This window comes from Polypterus senegalus, chromosome 12, assembly GCF_016835505.1.
Source record: "Polypterus senegalus isolate Bchr_013 chromosome 12, ASM1683550v1, whole genome shotgun sequence".
Classification (NCBI taxonomy): domain Eukaryota; kingdom Metazoa; phylum Chordata; class Cladistia; order Polypteriformes; family Polypteridae; genus Polypterus; species Polypterus senegalus.
In genome coordinates, this window is record NC_053165.1 from 159,067,225 (window position 1) to 159,082,350 (window position 15,126).

Here is a 15,126-nt window from a genome sequence, read left to right on the forward strand (position 1 = left end):
CCACATGACGAACCACCCAAGGATCCCAAATTAGCATCTCAAATTAGGACCCAAGCGCAGCTGTGCAATGGGTGGCACCTCAGCACCACACTAGTTTGAACGGAGCGGAACAGGGTGGGTTTTGTTTTGTTTTTTTTTTAAGTGGTTGGAGTGCTGGGTGTGTTTGTGTGTGTCCAGCGGTGGGTTGGCACCCTGCCCAGGATTGGTTCAGCAGACCCCCGTGACCCTGTATTCGGATTCAGCGGGTTAGAAACTGGATGGATGGATGGATGGCTGAAGTGCCAATCCTGCCTCCAACCCCCAAGTTTTCTCTGCAAGTTGGAGGACCTGGATACCGATTAACGTCATACCCAGGACAGAGCAATGGAAGGTTAACTCTTTGAGGGATGAATATATTTTCCAAAAATACAATGGTTTCACTCAGAAACCAACATTAAACGTCTGTTGCTGCATACTGTGGCTGCCAGTTTGCCAAGAATGTGCGGCAGGCTTGCTGCCAGGCTGTCTTCGCATGGCTGGGACAGCGCAGCGGTCACGGTCACAGTGCATTATAATCTGGTTTCTACATCTTATCATTGTTAAGTGGCAGTCCTCCCTGGCGAACACGGTCAGTACCACGATTAGCTGAAGCTGGAACCTCACATTCGTTTTCGATCACTTGTATCAAAAACTGAGTCCGACAAGTCATAGTCCCGTTCAGAGATAATACGCAAAGCGTCATCCACAGAGTATTTTGCTTTACGCATTCGCTTTGATCTCTCGCCAGATGTCAGTGCCATTTTTGCCGTTGTGCGCCTTGCTACTCACGACAGCGCAGGGAATCTCGGTCAAAGCAATGAATCTACTTCTAGCAACGAGAGTCCAGCTAAAACAGAACGGTTGGTTTTGACACAGTTTACAGTTGATTACCATCGTCAACTCCTCCTTTTGACAAAAGTCCACATCAGCCCTGAAAGAGTGAAGGGCCTTGCTGAGGGACCCAAAAGAGTGGAATCCCTTCTGGCATTTATGGGATTCAAACCGGCAACCTTCCGATCTTATGATAAACAATAATGGATTAAAATACAGAGCTCCACTTCACAAACACTTCACAGCTTACTCGATGTCCTCCTTGCTCCTGGACATTGTAGCTGAGAGTTCAGTCTTTTTTCTTTCAGTGAAGTGTATGTGTGTGTGTGAATGTTCCCCGTATACAGTATGTATGGCACTGTGACTCGGCAGTGGCTCTCTGCAATAGATCTGCCAATTAATAATTCGGCATGATCCCCGTACTAACAACAGGGACAGAAACTTTGGAAACAAAGAAAAATCATCACTAGAGCCAAACCTTCACTAGTATAAGCCCTTTAATGTCTTTTGACCCGTTGCTTTAACTTCTCTTCTCCTAAACTCCTTTGAGAAATCATTTAAGAGTGAAGTGCTACATAAAAATCAGCCTCTCTGGACTAATAGCAGTTTATGAAATGGGAAGAAGGAGTGAAAGGTGAAAGATGTTGCAGCTGTATAAGAACTTGGAAGGACATTTAACCCAAGGCAGACTGCCACCCAGCCTCACACGTTACTTAAGAAGTTGACTGCCAAATCACATTTGGACTCTCCTGTGAACGGCTGGCCAGCCTAACAGAACAAAAGAGTTGGACTGAATGGCTGCTGGTCTGTTGAGCTCTCTTGCTCTGCTGGAGCACCCCAAGGCAGCCGTCTTTTTCTGTACAAGATACACAGAAGACACAACAGTTAAGGTTCAGACCTTATATAAGGAGAGTATACGAGGGGGCAAAAAATAGTCAGTTAGTCATTTTCCAACCCACTCTATCCCAACACAGGGTCACGGGGGTCTGCTGGAGCCAATCCCAGACAGCACAGGGCGCAAGAGTGGTGGCTCTGAGGCTAAAGATCTGCGCTGGTATCCTGAAGGTTGCCGATTCGAATCCCCATCACTGCCAAAAGAGATCCTACTCTGCTGGGCCCTTGAGCAAGACCCTTAACCTGTAATTGCTCCAGGGGTATGTGAAAACTAACAAATTCCTAATACAGTACATGAAATTGTATAAGGCGAAATAAAGGAACTAAAGAATAATAAATAAATAAATAAATAAATAAAGGCAGGAACAAATCCCGGGCAGGGTGCCAGCCCACCGCAGGGCACACACATACACCAAGTACACACCAGGGACAATTTAGGACTGCCAATGCACCTAACCTGCACATCTTTGGACTGTAAGAGGAAACCCACGCAGGCACAGGGAGAACATGCAAACTCCACGCATGGAGGACACAGGAAGTGAACCACTGCGCCACCCGACCCAAAAATAACGAGAATTATTTTTTTTTTTTAAATCGTGTATTTCTTTGAACATTTCCAAAACTTAATCGCCCTCAAAATCCTCTCCCTGAGACACCATACACTTGTCCCACCACTTTTTCCATCGTTCAAAATGGTTCTGAAATTCTTGCACAGTGATAGCCTTCAGTGCCTCCGGTGTTTGCTTCTTGACCTTCTCTACATCCTGAAAACGCTTTCCTTTAAAAGTCCCTCTTCATTCTTGGAAAAACGCAAGGTCCGGGGAGTGGGGGTGGGGGGGGGGAACGCTGTCACCCCGTTTCTTGTGACAAACTGTCGCACACTCAATGCTGTGTGGCCGGGAGTGTTGTCGTGATATAGAAGGCACTCGCCTGATCGCAGCAATCCGGGTCGTTTTCTCCACACTGCATCACGCCAATCGCTTGAGCACTTTAAGGTAAAAACCCTCGCCCGGCTCAAATGTTCTTCTTTGAAAGCCTCTCGAAGCATTGTGACAGCTTCTGAAGCCATTTTGCACAAAAGGAAACAGAACTTGATGCGAACACGTCTTTCTTTCAAGTGTGCCATCACTAAAATCGACGAAGACAGTGACAGAGGCTCAAGAAAAAAAAAAGAAAAAAATGACACGGACCTTGCAGACCTTTCCTCAGGGACGGCGCTTGGCCAAATGACGCAGAGGGCAGTCCAGTACACGCACCTAGCAGCAGACGTCGGAACTAACGGCCTCCAGATAAAAAAAAATCTCGTTATTTTTGGGTCCCCCCTTCGTATAAAAAAAAAAACAACCTAAAACAGACAGACAGGACCCATAACCATTCAGATGATGTTGCATAAGGAAGACCACCTTAATATAAGTGACTTGTGAAAGTGTGGCAGAGTCAGCTGTTAGAAGAAGAGTTGGGTGCTCCAGGTTCTTGAGAGCCGCACAAGCAGAATTTTATACTCAAAAAAAGATAGTAACTAACTGCAGGCAGACTTATAAATGCATAGTCACGCTGACATATTTTAGTCACCAACCACACTAACCTGTAAAGCACTCTGGCCAGAATACTCAACCCGGGACGTTGTTGCATATTTTACTTTACACTCATCTGAGCGAGTGACATTTACAGTCATATGAAAAAGTCTGGGAACCCCTCTTAATTCTTCTGATTTCTGTTTCTCATTGGCTGAGCTTTTAAAGTAGCAACTTCCTTTTAATATCTGACATGCCTTATGGACACAGGAGTATTTCAGCAGTGACATTAAGTTTAGTGGATTAACAGAAAATATGAAATATGTGTCATAACAAAATTAGACAGGTGCATAAATGTGGGCACCCCAACAGAGATATACTGCAGCAAATGCTTGATTAAAGAAAATGTTTAATATAAAGGGTAAAATTTCACAGTTAAAAGGCAATCATGCTAACCAGCACACCATGTGCGTTGCTGCTTCTCTGTCAACAGATCATACTGAAGTATTTCTTACCATTTTTTTTTTTGAAAATTTAGTTCTGATTCTCACCTTTACCCAAGTATTATTTTCCAAACTTTGCTGTAAACGTATAGTGAGGAAACATCCATCCATCCAATTTCCAACCCGCTGAATCCGAACACAGGGGTCTGCTGGAGCCAATCCCGGGCAGGGTGCCAACCCACCGCAGGACACACCCACACACCAAGCACACACTAGGGCCAATTTAGAATCGCCAGTCCACCTAACCGGCATGTCTTTGGACTGTGGGAGGAAACCCACGCAGACATGGGGAGAACATGCAAACTCCACGCAGGGTGGACCTGGGAAGCGAACCCACAGGTCTCCTTACTGTGAGGCAGCAGCGCTACCCACTGCGCCACCGTGCCGCCCGTGAGGAAACACACTATACACATATTTTTAGGAAGTCACTGTGCACTGGGGGGATTACGAAGGATTGGAAAATGGCAAATATTATTCCATTATATAAAAAAAGGGTGACAGTGCAGATCAAAGCAACTATAGGCCAGTAAGCTTAGCGTGCATCACAGGAAAATTAATGGAAGGAATTATTAAGGATAAGATTGAGCAACACCTGGCAAGGACAGAAGTTATTCTGAACAGTCAGCATGGGATCAGAAGAGGGAGGTTGTGTTTTAGTAACAAACTGGAATTCTATGAGGAGGCAACAAAAGGATACGATCAAAGTGGAGCTTACGATATTATTTATCTGGACTTTCAGAAAGCATTTAATAAGGTGCCACATGAGAGGTTGGGCATCAAACTAAAAGAAGTGGGAGTTCAGGGTGATGTTTTTAGATGGGTGCAGAATTGGCTCAGACACGGGAAGCAGAGGGTGATGGTGTGAGGAACCTCATCAGAACTGGCCGATGTTAAGAGTGGTGACCAGCAGGGGGCAGTGCTGCTATTTTTAACATATATAAACGACTAGCAGAATACCCGCGCCTCGCAGTGGAGAAGTGGTGTGTTAAAGAAGTAATGAAAAAGAAAAGGAAACATTTTAAAATAACGTTACATGACTGTCAATATACAGTATTTGTTTTGTGAGTGTTACTGAGTGTTGCTGTCATCAAGGATTTGATTATCATTATTTCTTTCAATCAGGGTCGTATTTGTAGGATGTGTTGTGTTCAAGTTACATTCCGTGTTTGTCAATCGTTGTAAAGATGACAGGTTTCATTCATCGATTCGTTTCTTACTGCATCAATAAACAGCTCGTCTTCTTCTTTATCTGAGACCTGACACACTGCATGCACGGGTTTTTTTTTAAACTGTCTTCCTTTAGCAGGACATTCACTTTTTCCAACGTGTGCTTTGTTTCCACAGTAGCTGCACTTATGAATATGTTTGTATGTATCACACGCTTCATATTTTTTGCTGCCTTCTCAATTGTGTAATTCGGTTTTTGTTCAGCACTCTTTGGAACTGTTGCTTTTTGTCTGTGCACTGCGTCAGTTCACGTGAGCCACTCGGTGTACATGCATCGAAGTTTCCCAGCTGTGCTGGTGCCATCTCGTGCGATGTCCATGGCTGTATGTAATGCTAGCTAAGACCCGGCACTTAAAGTTTCTGTCGCAGTTTCACTGAGTTTTTGCCAAACACCACCCTGACCATCTCATCTTCCTCTGCATAAGCACAGTCCTTCACCCGTGAATATTTAGCGGCAGTGTTTCTATTGGATTGCCGCTGACGGACGGCCTTATATGGGCAGGCACTAAATTACGGGGGAGGCGTAACTCCGCCTCCCACGGGCATCCAGCAGAAGTCTATTATAGTATATGGACGAAAAAATAGGTTCCAGTTATGACCATTACGTGTAGAATTTCAAAATGAAACCTGCCCAACTTTTTTAAGTAAGCTGTAAGGAATGAGCCTGCCAAATTTCAGCCTTCTACCTACACGGGAAGTTGGAGAATTAGTGATGAGTGAGTCAGTCAGTAGTCAGTGAGTCAGTCAGTTAGTGAGTGAGTCGGTCGGTCAGTCAGTCAGTCAGTCAGTGGTTAGTGAGTCAGTAAGTCGGTCGGTCAGTCAGTCAGTGGTTAGTGAGTCAGTAAGTCAGTCAGTGGTCAGTGAGTCAGTGTGTCAGTCAGTGAGTCAGTCAGTGAGTCAGTCAGTGAGTCAGTCAGTCAGTGAGTCAGTGTGTCAGTCAGTGAGTCAGTCAGTGTGTCAGTCAGTGAGTCAGTGAGTCAGTCAGTGTGTCAGTCAGTGAGTCAGTCAGTGAGTCAGTCAGTAGTCAGTGAGTCAGTCAGTGTGTCAGTCAGTGAGTGCTCACACCCCCTCCGTCAGGCAGAGAGAGTGAGAGAGATAGAGACAAGCAAACAATCAAGCACCGCGTGGGAAGCATATCTTATATCATTGAGGAGTTTTAGTTAATATGTAATACATGCTCTGATTGGGTAGCTTCTAAGCCATCCGCCAATTGCGTCCCTTGTATGAAATCAACTGGGCTAACAAACTGAGGAAGCATGTACCATAAATTAAAAGACCCATTGTCCGCAGAAATCCGCGAACCAGCGAAAAATCTGTGATATATATTTAGATGTGCTTACATTTAAAATCCGCGATGGAGTGAAGCCGCGAAAGTCGAAGCGTGATATAGCGAGGGATTACTGTAATTCATTTTGAGATTTGAGTCAGAGGGGTTTCAAACATTTGCTCTGATCCTGACCCACCTCCATTGCCCACACGAGAACAAAACCAAAAAAACGCTATGCCAAACATCTGACTAATGCACATCAAACTTAACAGAGAAACAGTGATGGGCAAGTTGCAATGGTGGTGAGACCTCAAATTACAATAAATACCTCTTTAGAAAACATGACCTCCCCATTGGTTAAAATGACAAAAAAAAAGAAAAGGTGTCAGACAATGGCCGTAAATTGAGCGCAGATTCTCAGTTTGAAAGGTATGTGTATTAATCACAGCACCACCATCACAACCCGCAGTGCCATTTCTCAATCGATTAATCACGCTGTAAGGATGTCATACCACATATTCTGACCCCGAGATGCCCCCACCAGGCCTCTGAGGAGGCAAAATCAAAACTACACATTAAAAACTTGATTAGTGGTGAGACGTACCCTTTTGTGAGTCTGACAAACAAATGGAAATTGCACTTTAAACACATAGAGATTCACTCCCTCTTCTGTTATCTGCACCCGCCTTGTCCACCTCAGGCTCAGTGGAGACGAAACGTATCCCAACATCATCTGGTGCAAGGTATTAAAGAAAAGTCAGACAAAGCACCAGTTACACCAACCTTGGTGCTGCATCAATTTAGAGGTGCCAACTACTGCTGCTTCATCACCTGAGGCCACAGGTCCGTCGCGCCCTCGACCCTCTGCAGTTCGCATACCAGGAGAAGGTGGGAGCGGAGGATGCCATCATCTCTAAGCTACATTTGGACAGAGGCAGTGGTGCTGTAAGAATTATGTTTCTGGACTTCTCTAGCGCCTTCAACACCATCCAACCTCTGCTCCTCAGGGACAAGCTGACAAAGATGGGAGTAGATTCATACCTGGTGCCATGGATCGTGGACTATCTTACAGACAGACCTCAGTATGTGGGTCTCGGGAACTGCAGGTCTGACATTGTGGTTGGCAGCACAGGAGCGCCGCAGGGGACTGGACTTTCTCCGGTCCTGTTCAGCCAACATACATCAGACTTCCAATACAACTCGGAGTCCTGCCACGTGCAAAAGTTCACTGATGACACTGCTATGGTGGGCTGCATCAGGAGTGGGCAGGAGGAGGAGTATAGGAACCTAATCAAGGACTTTGTTAAATGGTGCGACTCAAACCACCTACAACTGATCACCAGCAAAACCATGGAGCTGGTGGTGGATTTTAGGAGGACCAGACCCCTCATGGACCCCGTGATCATCAGAGGTGACTGTGCAGAGGGTGCAGACCTATAAATACCTGGGAGTGCAGCTGGATGATAAACTGGACTGGACTGCCAATACTGATGCTCTGTGTAAGAGAGGAAAGAGACGACTATACTTCATTAGAAGGCTGGCGTCCTTCAACATCTGCAATAAGATGCTGCAGATGTTCTACCAGACGGTTGTGGTGAGCGCCCTCTTCTACGGGTTGGTGTGCTGGGGAGGCAGCATAAAGAAGAGGGATGCCTTACGCCTGGACAAACTGGTGATGAAGGCAGGCTCTATTGTAGGCACGGAGCTGGACAGTTTGACATCTGTGGCAGAGCGACGGGCGCCGAGCAGACTCCTGTCAATCATGGAGAATCCACTGCATCCACTGAACAGGATCATCTCCAGACAGAGGAGCAGCTTCAGCGACAGACTGCTGTCACCATCCTGCTCCACTGACAGACTGAGGAGACCCCACACTATGTGACTCTTCTATTCCACCCGGGGAGGTAAACGTTAACATTATACAAAGTTATTGTCTGTTATACCTGCATTGTTCTCACTCTTTAATTGAATATTGTTCATTATCAGTATGCTGCTGCTGGAGTATGTGAATTTCTCCCTGGGATTAATAAAGTGTCTATCTACCTACCTACCTACCTGCACATACAAGTATGCTCAAGGGGCTTTGTAGGAAAACCCATATAGACATGGGAGAGCTGAAAGAACCTGGAAACTAAAATAAAAATGCCACCAGAGGTAAAAAGAGACGGCTCCACCAAACATCTATTTATGATCCTGAGCCAATAAGAATCTGCAGTCGCTAGTGGTCTCTAGAGAATGGTCTGACCACCAATGTCTAGGGAGACTTGAATGCTTAACCCTTGTAGATCTCCACAACCTTCCTGTAATAAGGAAACACCACTATTAGAATATCAGAAAACTTGATGTGGCGTCTCCACCTGTTCCCAAGAAGCCAATGGCTCATCATAAGGATTAAACCACTAAGTGCGAGTCACATAACTGAAAAAAATGAAAACAAACTCACTTTTACCGGAGCCCTTCTGTTTTGAAGATGGCTTATCTCCTGTAATGGCAAGGAGCTCAGCTTCCAGGTCAGCATTGTCCTCATTGTTGTCCATCCCTTCTGGGGATAAATCCAGTAAAAGGCCCATCTGTCGTAATAGAGAGCATTGATCAGACAAATTTCATCTGATATATAATAAAAACAGTAAGGCATGGGGGTCGAGTTCTTCAGAGCAATCCGATTGGTCGGTTTGGCTTTGGCGACGCAAGCGAAAGAGGAAGTGCGAGTGTGAGACACACGAGGAGGAGAAAAGGAGTATGAGGCACACCGAGAGTCTCCATCAAAGATGGGAAATATAAAAATGGACAGGAGGAGAGAAAGGCACTTCAAAAATAATGACAGAGTCTGAGAAGCAGAGTTCTAGGGGGGATTCAGACACACAAGGACATCGAGGAATGACGGTGCAGGCACACTTAGGACATCCATCCATTATCAAACCCGCTATACCCTAACTACAGGGTCACGGGGGTCTGCTGTAGCCAATCCCAGCCAGCACAGGGCGCAGGGCAGGAACCACACCCCGGGCAGGGCGCCAAACAAACGCAGGGCGCGCGCACACACACACACACACACACACACACACACACTAGCCTAACCTGCATGTCTTTGGAGTGTGGGAGGAAACTCACGCAGACATGGGGAGAACATGCAAACTCCAAACAGGGAGGACCTGGGAAGTGAACCCAAGTCTCCTAACTGCGAGGCAGTGGCGCTACCCACTGCGCCACCGTGGATGGGAGACAACAAATCGTTTTAAATTGTTCTATTGTCCATCTTTGACCGGCACCATGACTAGTGCCTAAATAAAATCCTCTAACCTTCTACAGTTGCCTTTCACGGAGTCAAACGATATTAAGAATCACTTCTCAGGCTCGACCTCTTCTGTGCCTTCATTTTAGGGTATTTTCTCCAGTGCAAGTCCTTGGGTTTGACTGCCGATGGATGGACAGACACACAGACAGTACTTTATTTGTTGCAAAGGGGGAATTTAGTTTTTACAGAAGCTCCAATATAGAAATATTAACTCTTTCGGGGCGGATGTCGACTTTTGTCAAAAGGAGGGGTAATCAACTGTAAATGGTGGCCGTTATGTTTTAGTTGGACTCTCTTTGCTAGAGATGTTAAATTCATTGGTTTGACCGAGATTCCCCGCGCTCACGTGAGAAGAAAGGGGCGAACAACGGCAAAAATGGCAGCGACATCTGGCGAGAGATCGAAGCAAATGAGTAAAGCAAAATACTCCGTGGACGATGTTTTGCACTTTATCGCTGACTTGGACTCTGACTTTTCAGACTCCGATTCTGATTCACGTGATTGAAAATGAATGTCAGGTGCCCACATCAGCTGATCGTGGCGCTGAGCAGGTTTGTGTTGCTGACGTGCCTATGGGGACAGTGACAAGGGGTACAAACCAGATAACAGTGCACTACGACCACCACTGCTGCCCCCGTTCCCCGCCACGTGAAGACAGCCTGGGAGCCAACAGAGGTTTTAGGTTCATTTCTGTGTGAAACCATTGCTTTGTGTGCTTGTCAGAAAAGTACGTTTTTAGGAAAAAATATTCAGCCCTCAAAGAGTTAAAGTACAACAAATGTTCTCACACACACACACACACACACACACACACACACCAGAATTACAAAACAAGGAGAAAAAACTCCTGACTTGAGAACAGAGCAGTTAGGCAACATAAAGGCACAAAACCCAGAGAGATGAAAGAGAACCGGCAGTGTTTCTTGAAACGCTTCTGTTGAATTATATTACGTGTCATGGAGAGGATACAGTGGGTACGCAAAGTATTCAGACCCCCTTCAATTTGTCACTCTATGTTATATTGCAGGGCGGCACGGTGGCGCAGTGGTAGTGCTGCTGCCTCGCAGTTGGGAGACTTGGGTTCACTTCCCAGGTCCTCCCTGTTTGGAGTTTGCATGTTCTCCCCGTGTCTGCGTGGGTTTCCTCCGGGCGCTCCGGTTTCAGGTTAGAAAGACATGCAGGTTAGGTGGATTGGCGATTCTAAATTGGCCCTAGTGTGTGGGTGTGTTTGTGTGTGTCCTGCAGTGGGTTGGCACCCTGCCCAGGATTGGTTCCTGCCTTGTGCCCTGTGTTGGCTGGGATTGGCTCCAGCAGACCCCCGTGACCCTGTGTTCGGATTCAGCGGGTTAGAAAATGGATGGATGGATGGATGTTATATTGCAGCCATTTGCTTAAATCATTTAAATTAAATTTTTCCTCATTAACGTACACACAGCACCCCATATTGACAGACAAAAAAAAGAATTTTTGAAATTGTTGCAGATTTATTAAAAAAAAAACTGAAATATCACCTGGTCCTAAGTATTCAGCCCCTTTGCTGTGACACTCATATATTTAACTCCGGTGCTTTCCATTTCTTCTGATCATCCTTGAGATCACCTTCATTTGAGTCCAGCTGTGTTTGATTCTACTGATTGGACTTGATTAGGAAAGCCACACACCTGTCTGTCTATATAAGACCTTACAGCTCACAATGCATGTCAGAGCAAATGAGAATCATGAGGTCAAAGGAACTGCCTGAAGAGCTCAGAGACAGAATTGTGGCAAGGCACAGATCTGGCCAAGGTTACAAAAAAATTTCTGCTGCACTTAAGGTTCCCAAGAGCACAGTGGCCTCCATAATCCTTAAATGGAAGACGTTTGGGATGACCAGAACCCTTCCTAGAGCTGGCCGTCCGGCCAAGCTGAGCTACCGGGGGAGAAGAGCCTTGGTGAGAGAGGTAAAGAAGAACCCAAAGATCACTTTGGCTGAGCTCCAGAGATGCAGTCAGGAGATGGGAGAAAGTTGTAGAAAGTCAACCATCACTGCAGCCCTCCACCAGTCAGGGCTTTATGGCAGAGTGGCCTGTCGGAAGCCTCTCCTCAGTGCAAGACACATGACAGCCCTCATGGAGTTTGCTAAAAGACACCTGAAGGACTCTGAGATGGTGAGAAATAAGAGTCTCTGGTCTGATGAGACCAAGATAGAACTTTTGGCCTTAATTCTAAGCGGTATGTGTGGAGACAACCAGGCACTGCTCATCACTTGTCCAATACAGTCCCCACAGTGAAGCATGGCGGTGGCAGCATCATGCTGTGGGGTGTTTTTCAGCTGCAGGGACAGGACGACTGGTTGCAATCGAGGGAAAGATGAATGTGGCCAAGTACAGGGATATCCTGGACAAAAACCTTCTCCAGAGTGCTAAGGACCTCAGACTGGGCCGAAGGTTTACCTTCCAACAAGACAATGACCCTAAGCACACAGCTAAAATAACGAAGGAGTGGCTTCACAACAACTCTGTGACTGTTCTTGAATGGCCCAGCCAGAGCCCTGACTTAAACCCAATTGAGCATCTCTGAGAGACCTAAAATGGCTGTCCACCAACGTTTACCATCCAACCTGACAGAACTGGAGAGGATCTGCAAGGAGGAATGGCAGAGGATCCCCAAATCCAGGTGTGAAAAACTTGTTGCATCTTTCCCAAGAAGACTCCTGGCTGTATGAGCTCAAAAGGGGGCTTCTACTAAATACTGAGCAAAGGGTCTGAATACTTAGGACCATGTGATATTTCAGTTTTCTTTTTAATAAATCTGCAACAATTTCAAAAATTCTTTTTTTTTGTCTGTCAATATGGGATGCTGTGTGTACATTAATGAGGAAAAAAAATTAATTTAAATGATTTTAGCAAATAGCTGCAATATAACAAAGAGTGAAAAATTGAAGGGGGTCTGAATACTTTGCGTACCCACTGTATAACGTACAGCATTGCTCATTATGGTCCTTAGTTTCGTCTTCATTCTTGCCACCACTACCACCTCCAGCAGGACCAGAGAGCATCCCATAACTGAGCCTGCCATCTAACTCAGCTTGGTGATTCAGTGGGCCTTTCTTGACGTGAGGTTACCGGCCCAGCACACCACACTGGCCATCACAGAGTTGTGGAAGATGGGAAGGATGTCACCACACACGTTAAAGGAGCCCAGTCTCCTTGAGCCTTCAATCTCAAGCTTTTTAATCCAGCCTGAACACTCACGACTTCAGTTTAGCATACGCTGACTAGAGCTAGTAATCAGCCCGCGCGCCCAACCTCTACACAAAGTAGACATCTTAAACGATATGCCAAACATACAGTTTTACTAGAAAATCTGTGGAGGTGTGAGTTTTAAATAATTCATCTTAAGTGTATGGAAACTGACTTTCAACTGTAGGACTAAACAAAATATGATTAATGTGCTGATCTGGCCTGCAAGTTTGAAATAAAATGCATCGTACAGTCAGCCCTTTTCTGAACCTGATTTTTCCCATAAGAGGAACTGATGGAGCAGGAGTAATGGAGTAAGCCAATCTGGGACACCAGTTTGTCACCATCCGGACCCCCAGTCAGTCATTCCAGACTGTGTGCATTCGGGTTCACTAGCTAACCTAAGACACACACTTTGGGATCTTAAAGGAAACTCATATGTTTGCCGTAAGAAGAAAGCAAGACATTTTAGGGTGTCGGACCCCGCCAAAAGAACATTAACTATAAATTCAAGATGGGTGACAACAACTTGTAGGAGTTAAGGGCCCCTGAAAAGAGATGTGAGAAATGAAACAAGGAAAAACGTTCACTGACAAACTAAAAACCTAACGTTTAGTATTTTTTAAACCCTCTTGCTTATGTCACTTGCTTTGTAATTTAGAGCACACTGTAAAGCTGCACATTATTTTATTTACTTTTTCAGATAAACGACAAATTCTAATTTTGTGTTACTTGTACAGGTCATTCTACTTTTGATTCGAAAGGCTATGAAACAGAACGCTTTCAGATTTTCCAGATACATAAAACACAATCAATCCTGAATCCCATACATGATGTCACGGTCCCACCGTTTCCAGGAAGGAAAGCCGCCGCGCACACCTGCCGGACTCACCTGCCGCGCGGCCGCCGCTCCCTGCCCCTTCGGCCGGGGGGCCGGCGCTTTCTTCGCTCGATTCATGCGAAGTCCTCAGCAGGACGAGTAGGCTCTTCGTTTAAGCTCTGCGATGATCTCTCCGACTCCAACCCAAAGAAGCGTCCAGTGAAATTCACCAAACAAGCACTAAACGCTGGCAGCCATCCTTTCGGTGGACGCAGCTGAATGACACTCGAGCCATTATTATTAAAAAGGCGTCCTTAAGCCTTACGGACGGTCTTACTGTATGACTTGTACAGTTCCTTCATCAGATTAACAATTATTCGTTTAATGTATACAAACAATCGCTTTCTTTTTTCCCTAGTTTTGCGAGACGCTTCCACTCTTATTTTAATCAGCAACTTCCTGTTTTGCAGACGCGTAACGAAGCAACGGCGACACTTTACGGCAGTTCTACTGGTCGTGGTATCGAAATGCCATCGTACTCCCAAAAGGTGTGCCAAGCATAGACATACTGTATATAGACAGACGCCGCATTCACTGTGTTGCCCAGTCGACACGATACGTCAGCGCGTGCGCCCTACTGCAAGTGGCAAAAGTGCCATTTAAACTAATAAGGGTAGACGTGGAAACCGGGTTTAATGATGAAAAAACAATAACGTATAAAACAGTATCGTTTTGGCGAATCGTTTACATGCAATTATTTATATCCATTTATTCACTAATAATGGCAATTATTAAATCCACCCATCCATTATCCAACCCGCTATATCCTAACTACAGGGTCACGGGAGTCTGCTGGAGCCAATCCGAGCCAACACAGGGAGCAAGGCAGGAAACAAACCCCGGACAGGGCGCGCACACTAGAGACAATTTAGAATCGCCAAAGCACCTAACCTGTGGGAGGAAACCCAAGCTGACACGGGGAGAACATGCAAACTCCACGCATGGAGGACCCGGGAAGTGAACCCGGCTGCGGCAGTGCTACCCACTGCGTCACCGTGCCGCCCCAATTATTAAACAATATTAATAATTATTATTAAATAATTCCTCCCATATAAGTAACATTTCTCGGACTCCCTTCTTCCATCTCTGAAACATTTCTAGACTTCATCCTGTTCTTACACAACACAGTACTGAAGTATTGGTTAATGCCCGAGTCACCTTACGTATAGATTACTGTAATGCTGTTCTGTCTGGCAACCCACAAAAACGTATCCATCGCTTCTTCAAAATTCTGCTGCCAGGATAATAACCTGCTGTTCTAAATCCAGTGAAGATATCACACCTACTCTCTCTCTGTCAAATTCACTGACTCTCTGTTAACTACAGAATACAATGTAAAGTACCGCTCTGAACATTTAAAGCTCTCCACACCTCACTGATCTCCTCCAGACTGGCACTCCTCTCGCTCACTCAGATCCTCCTCTGCAGCTCTACCTTCTTTACCACACATCAGACTCTGTGCTATGGGAGCTCGAG

At 45.7% G+C, this 15,126-nt stretch overlaps 1 protein-coding gene across 2 annotated transcripts in view; it reads right to left on the reverse strand.

Annotated features, from left to right (window-relative positions):
- The window catches only part of cc2d1a (coiled-coil and C2 domain containing 1A), a 107,351-nt gene extending 93,263 nt beyond the window's left edge, over window positions 1-14,088 (reverse strand). Inside the window, exons 1-2 of one of the 2 annotated variants that reach the window (XM_039770482.1) lie at window positions 13,663-14,088; window positions 8,698-8,824 (exon numbers count right to left, since the gene is read on the reverse strand). In XM_039770482.1, the coding sequence (XP_039626416.1) occupies window positions 8,698-8,824; window positions 13,663-13,728 (193 nt within the window). In that variant the 5' untranslated portion in view covers window positions 13,729-14,088. The remainder of the gene's footprint in view (window positions 1-8,697; window positions 8,825-13,662) is intronic. The other variant, XM_039770483.1, reaches the window with a different exon arrangement.
- Between the last annotated feature and the right edge of the window lie 1,038 nt (window positions 14,089-15,126).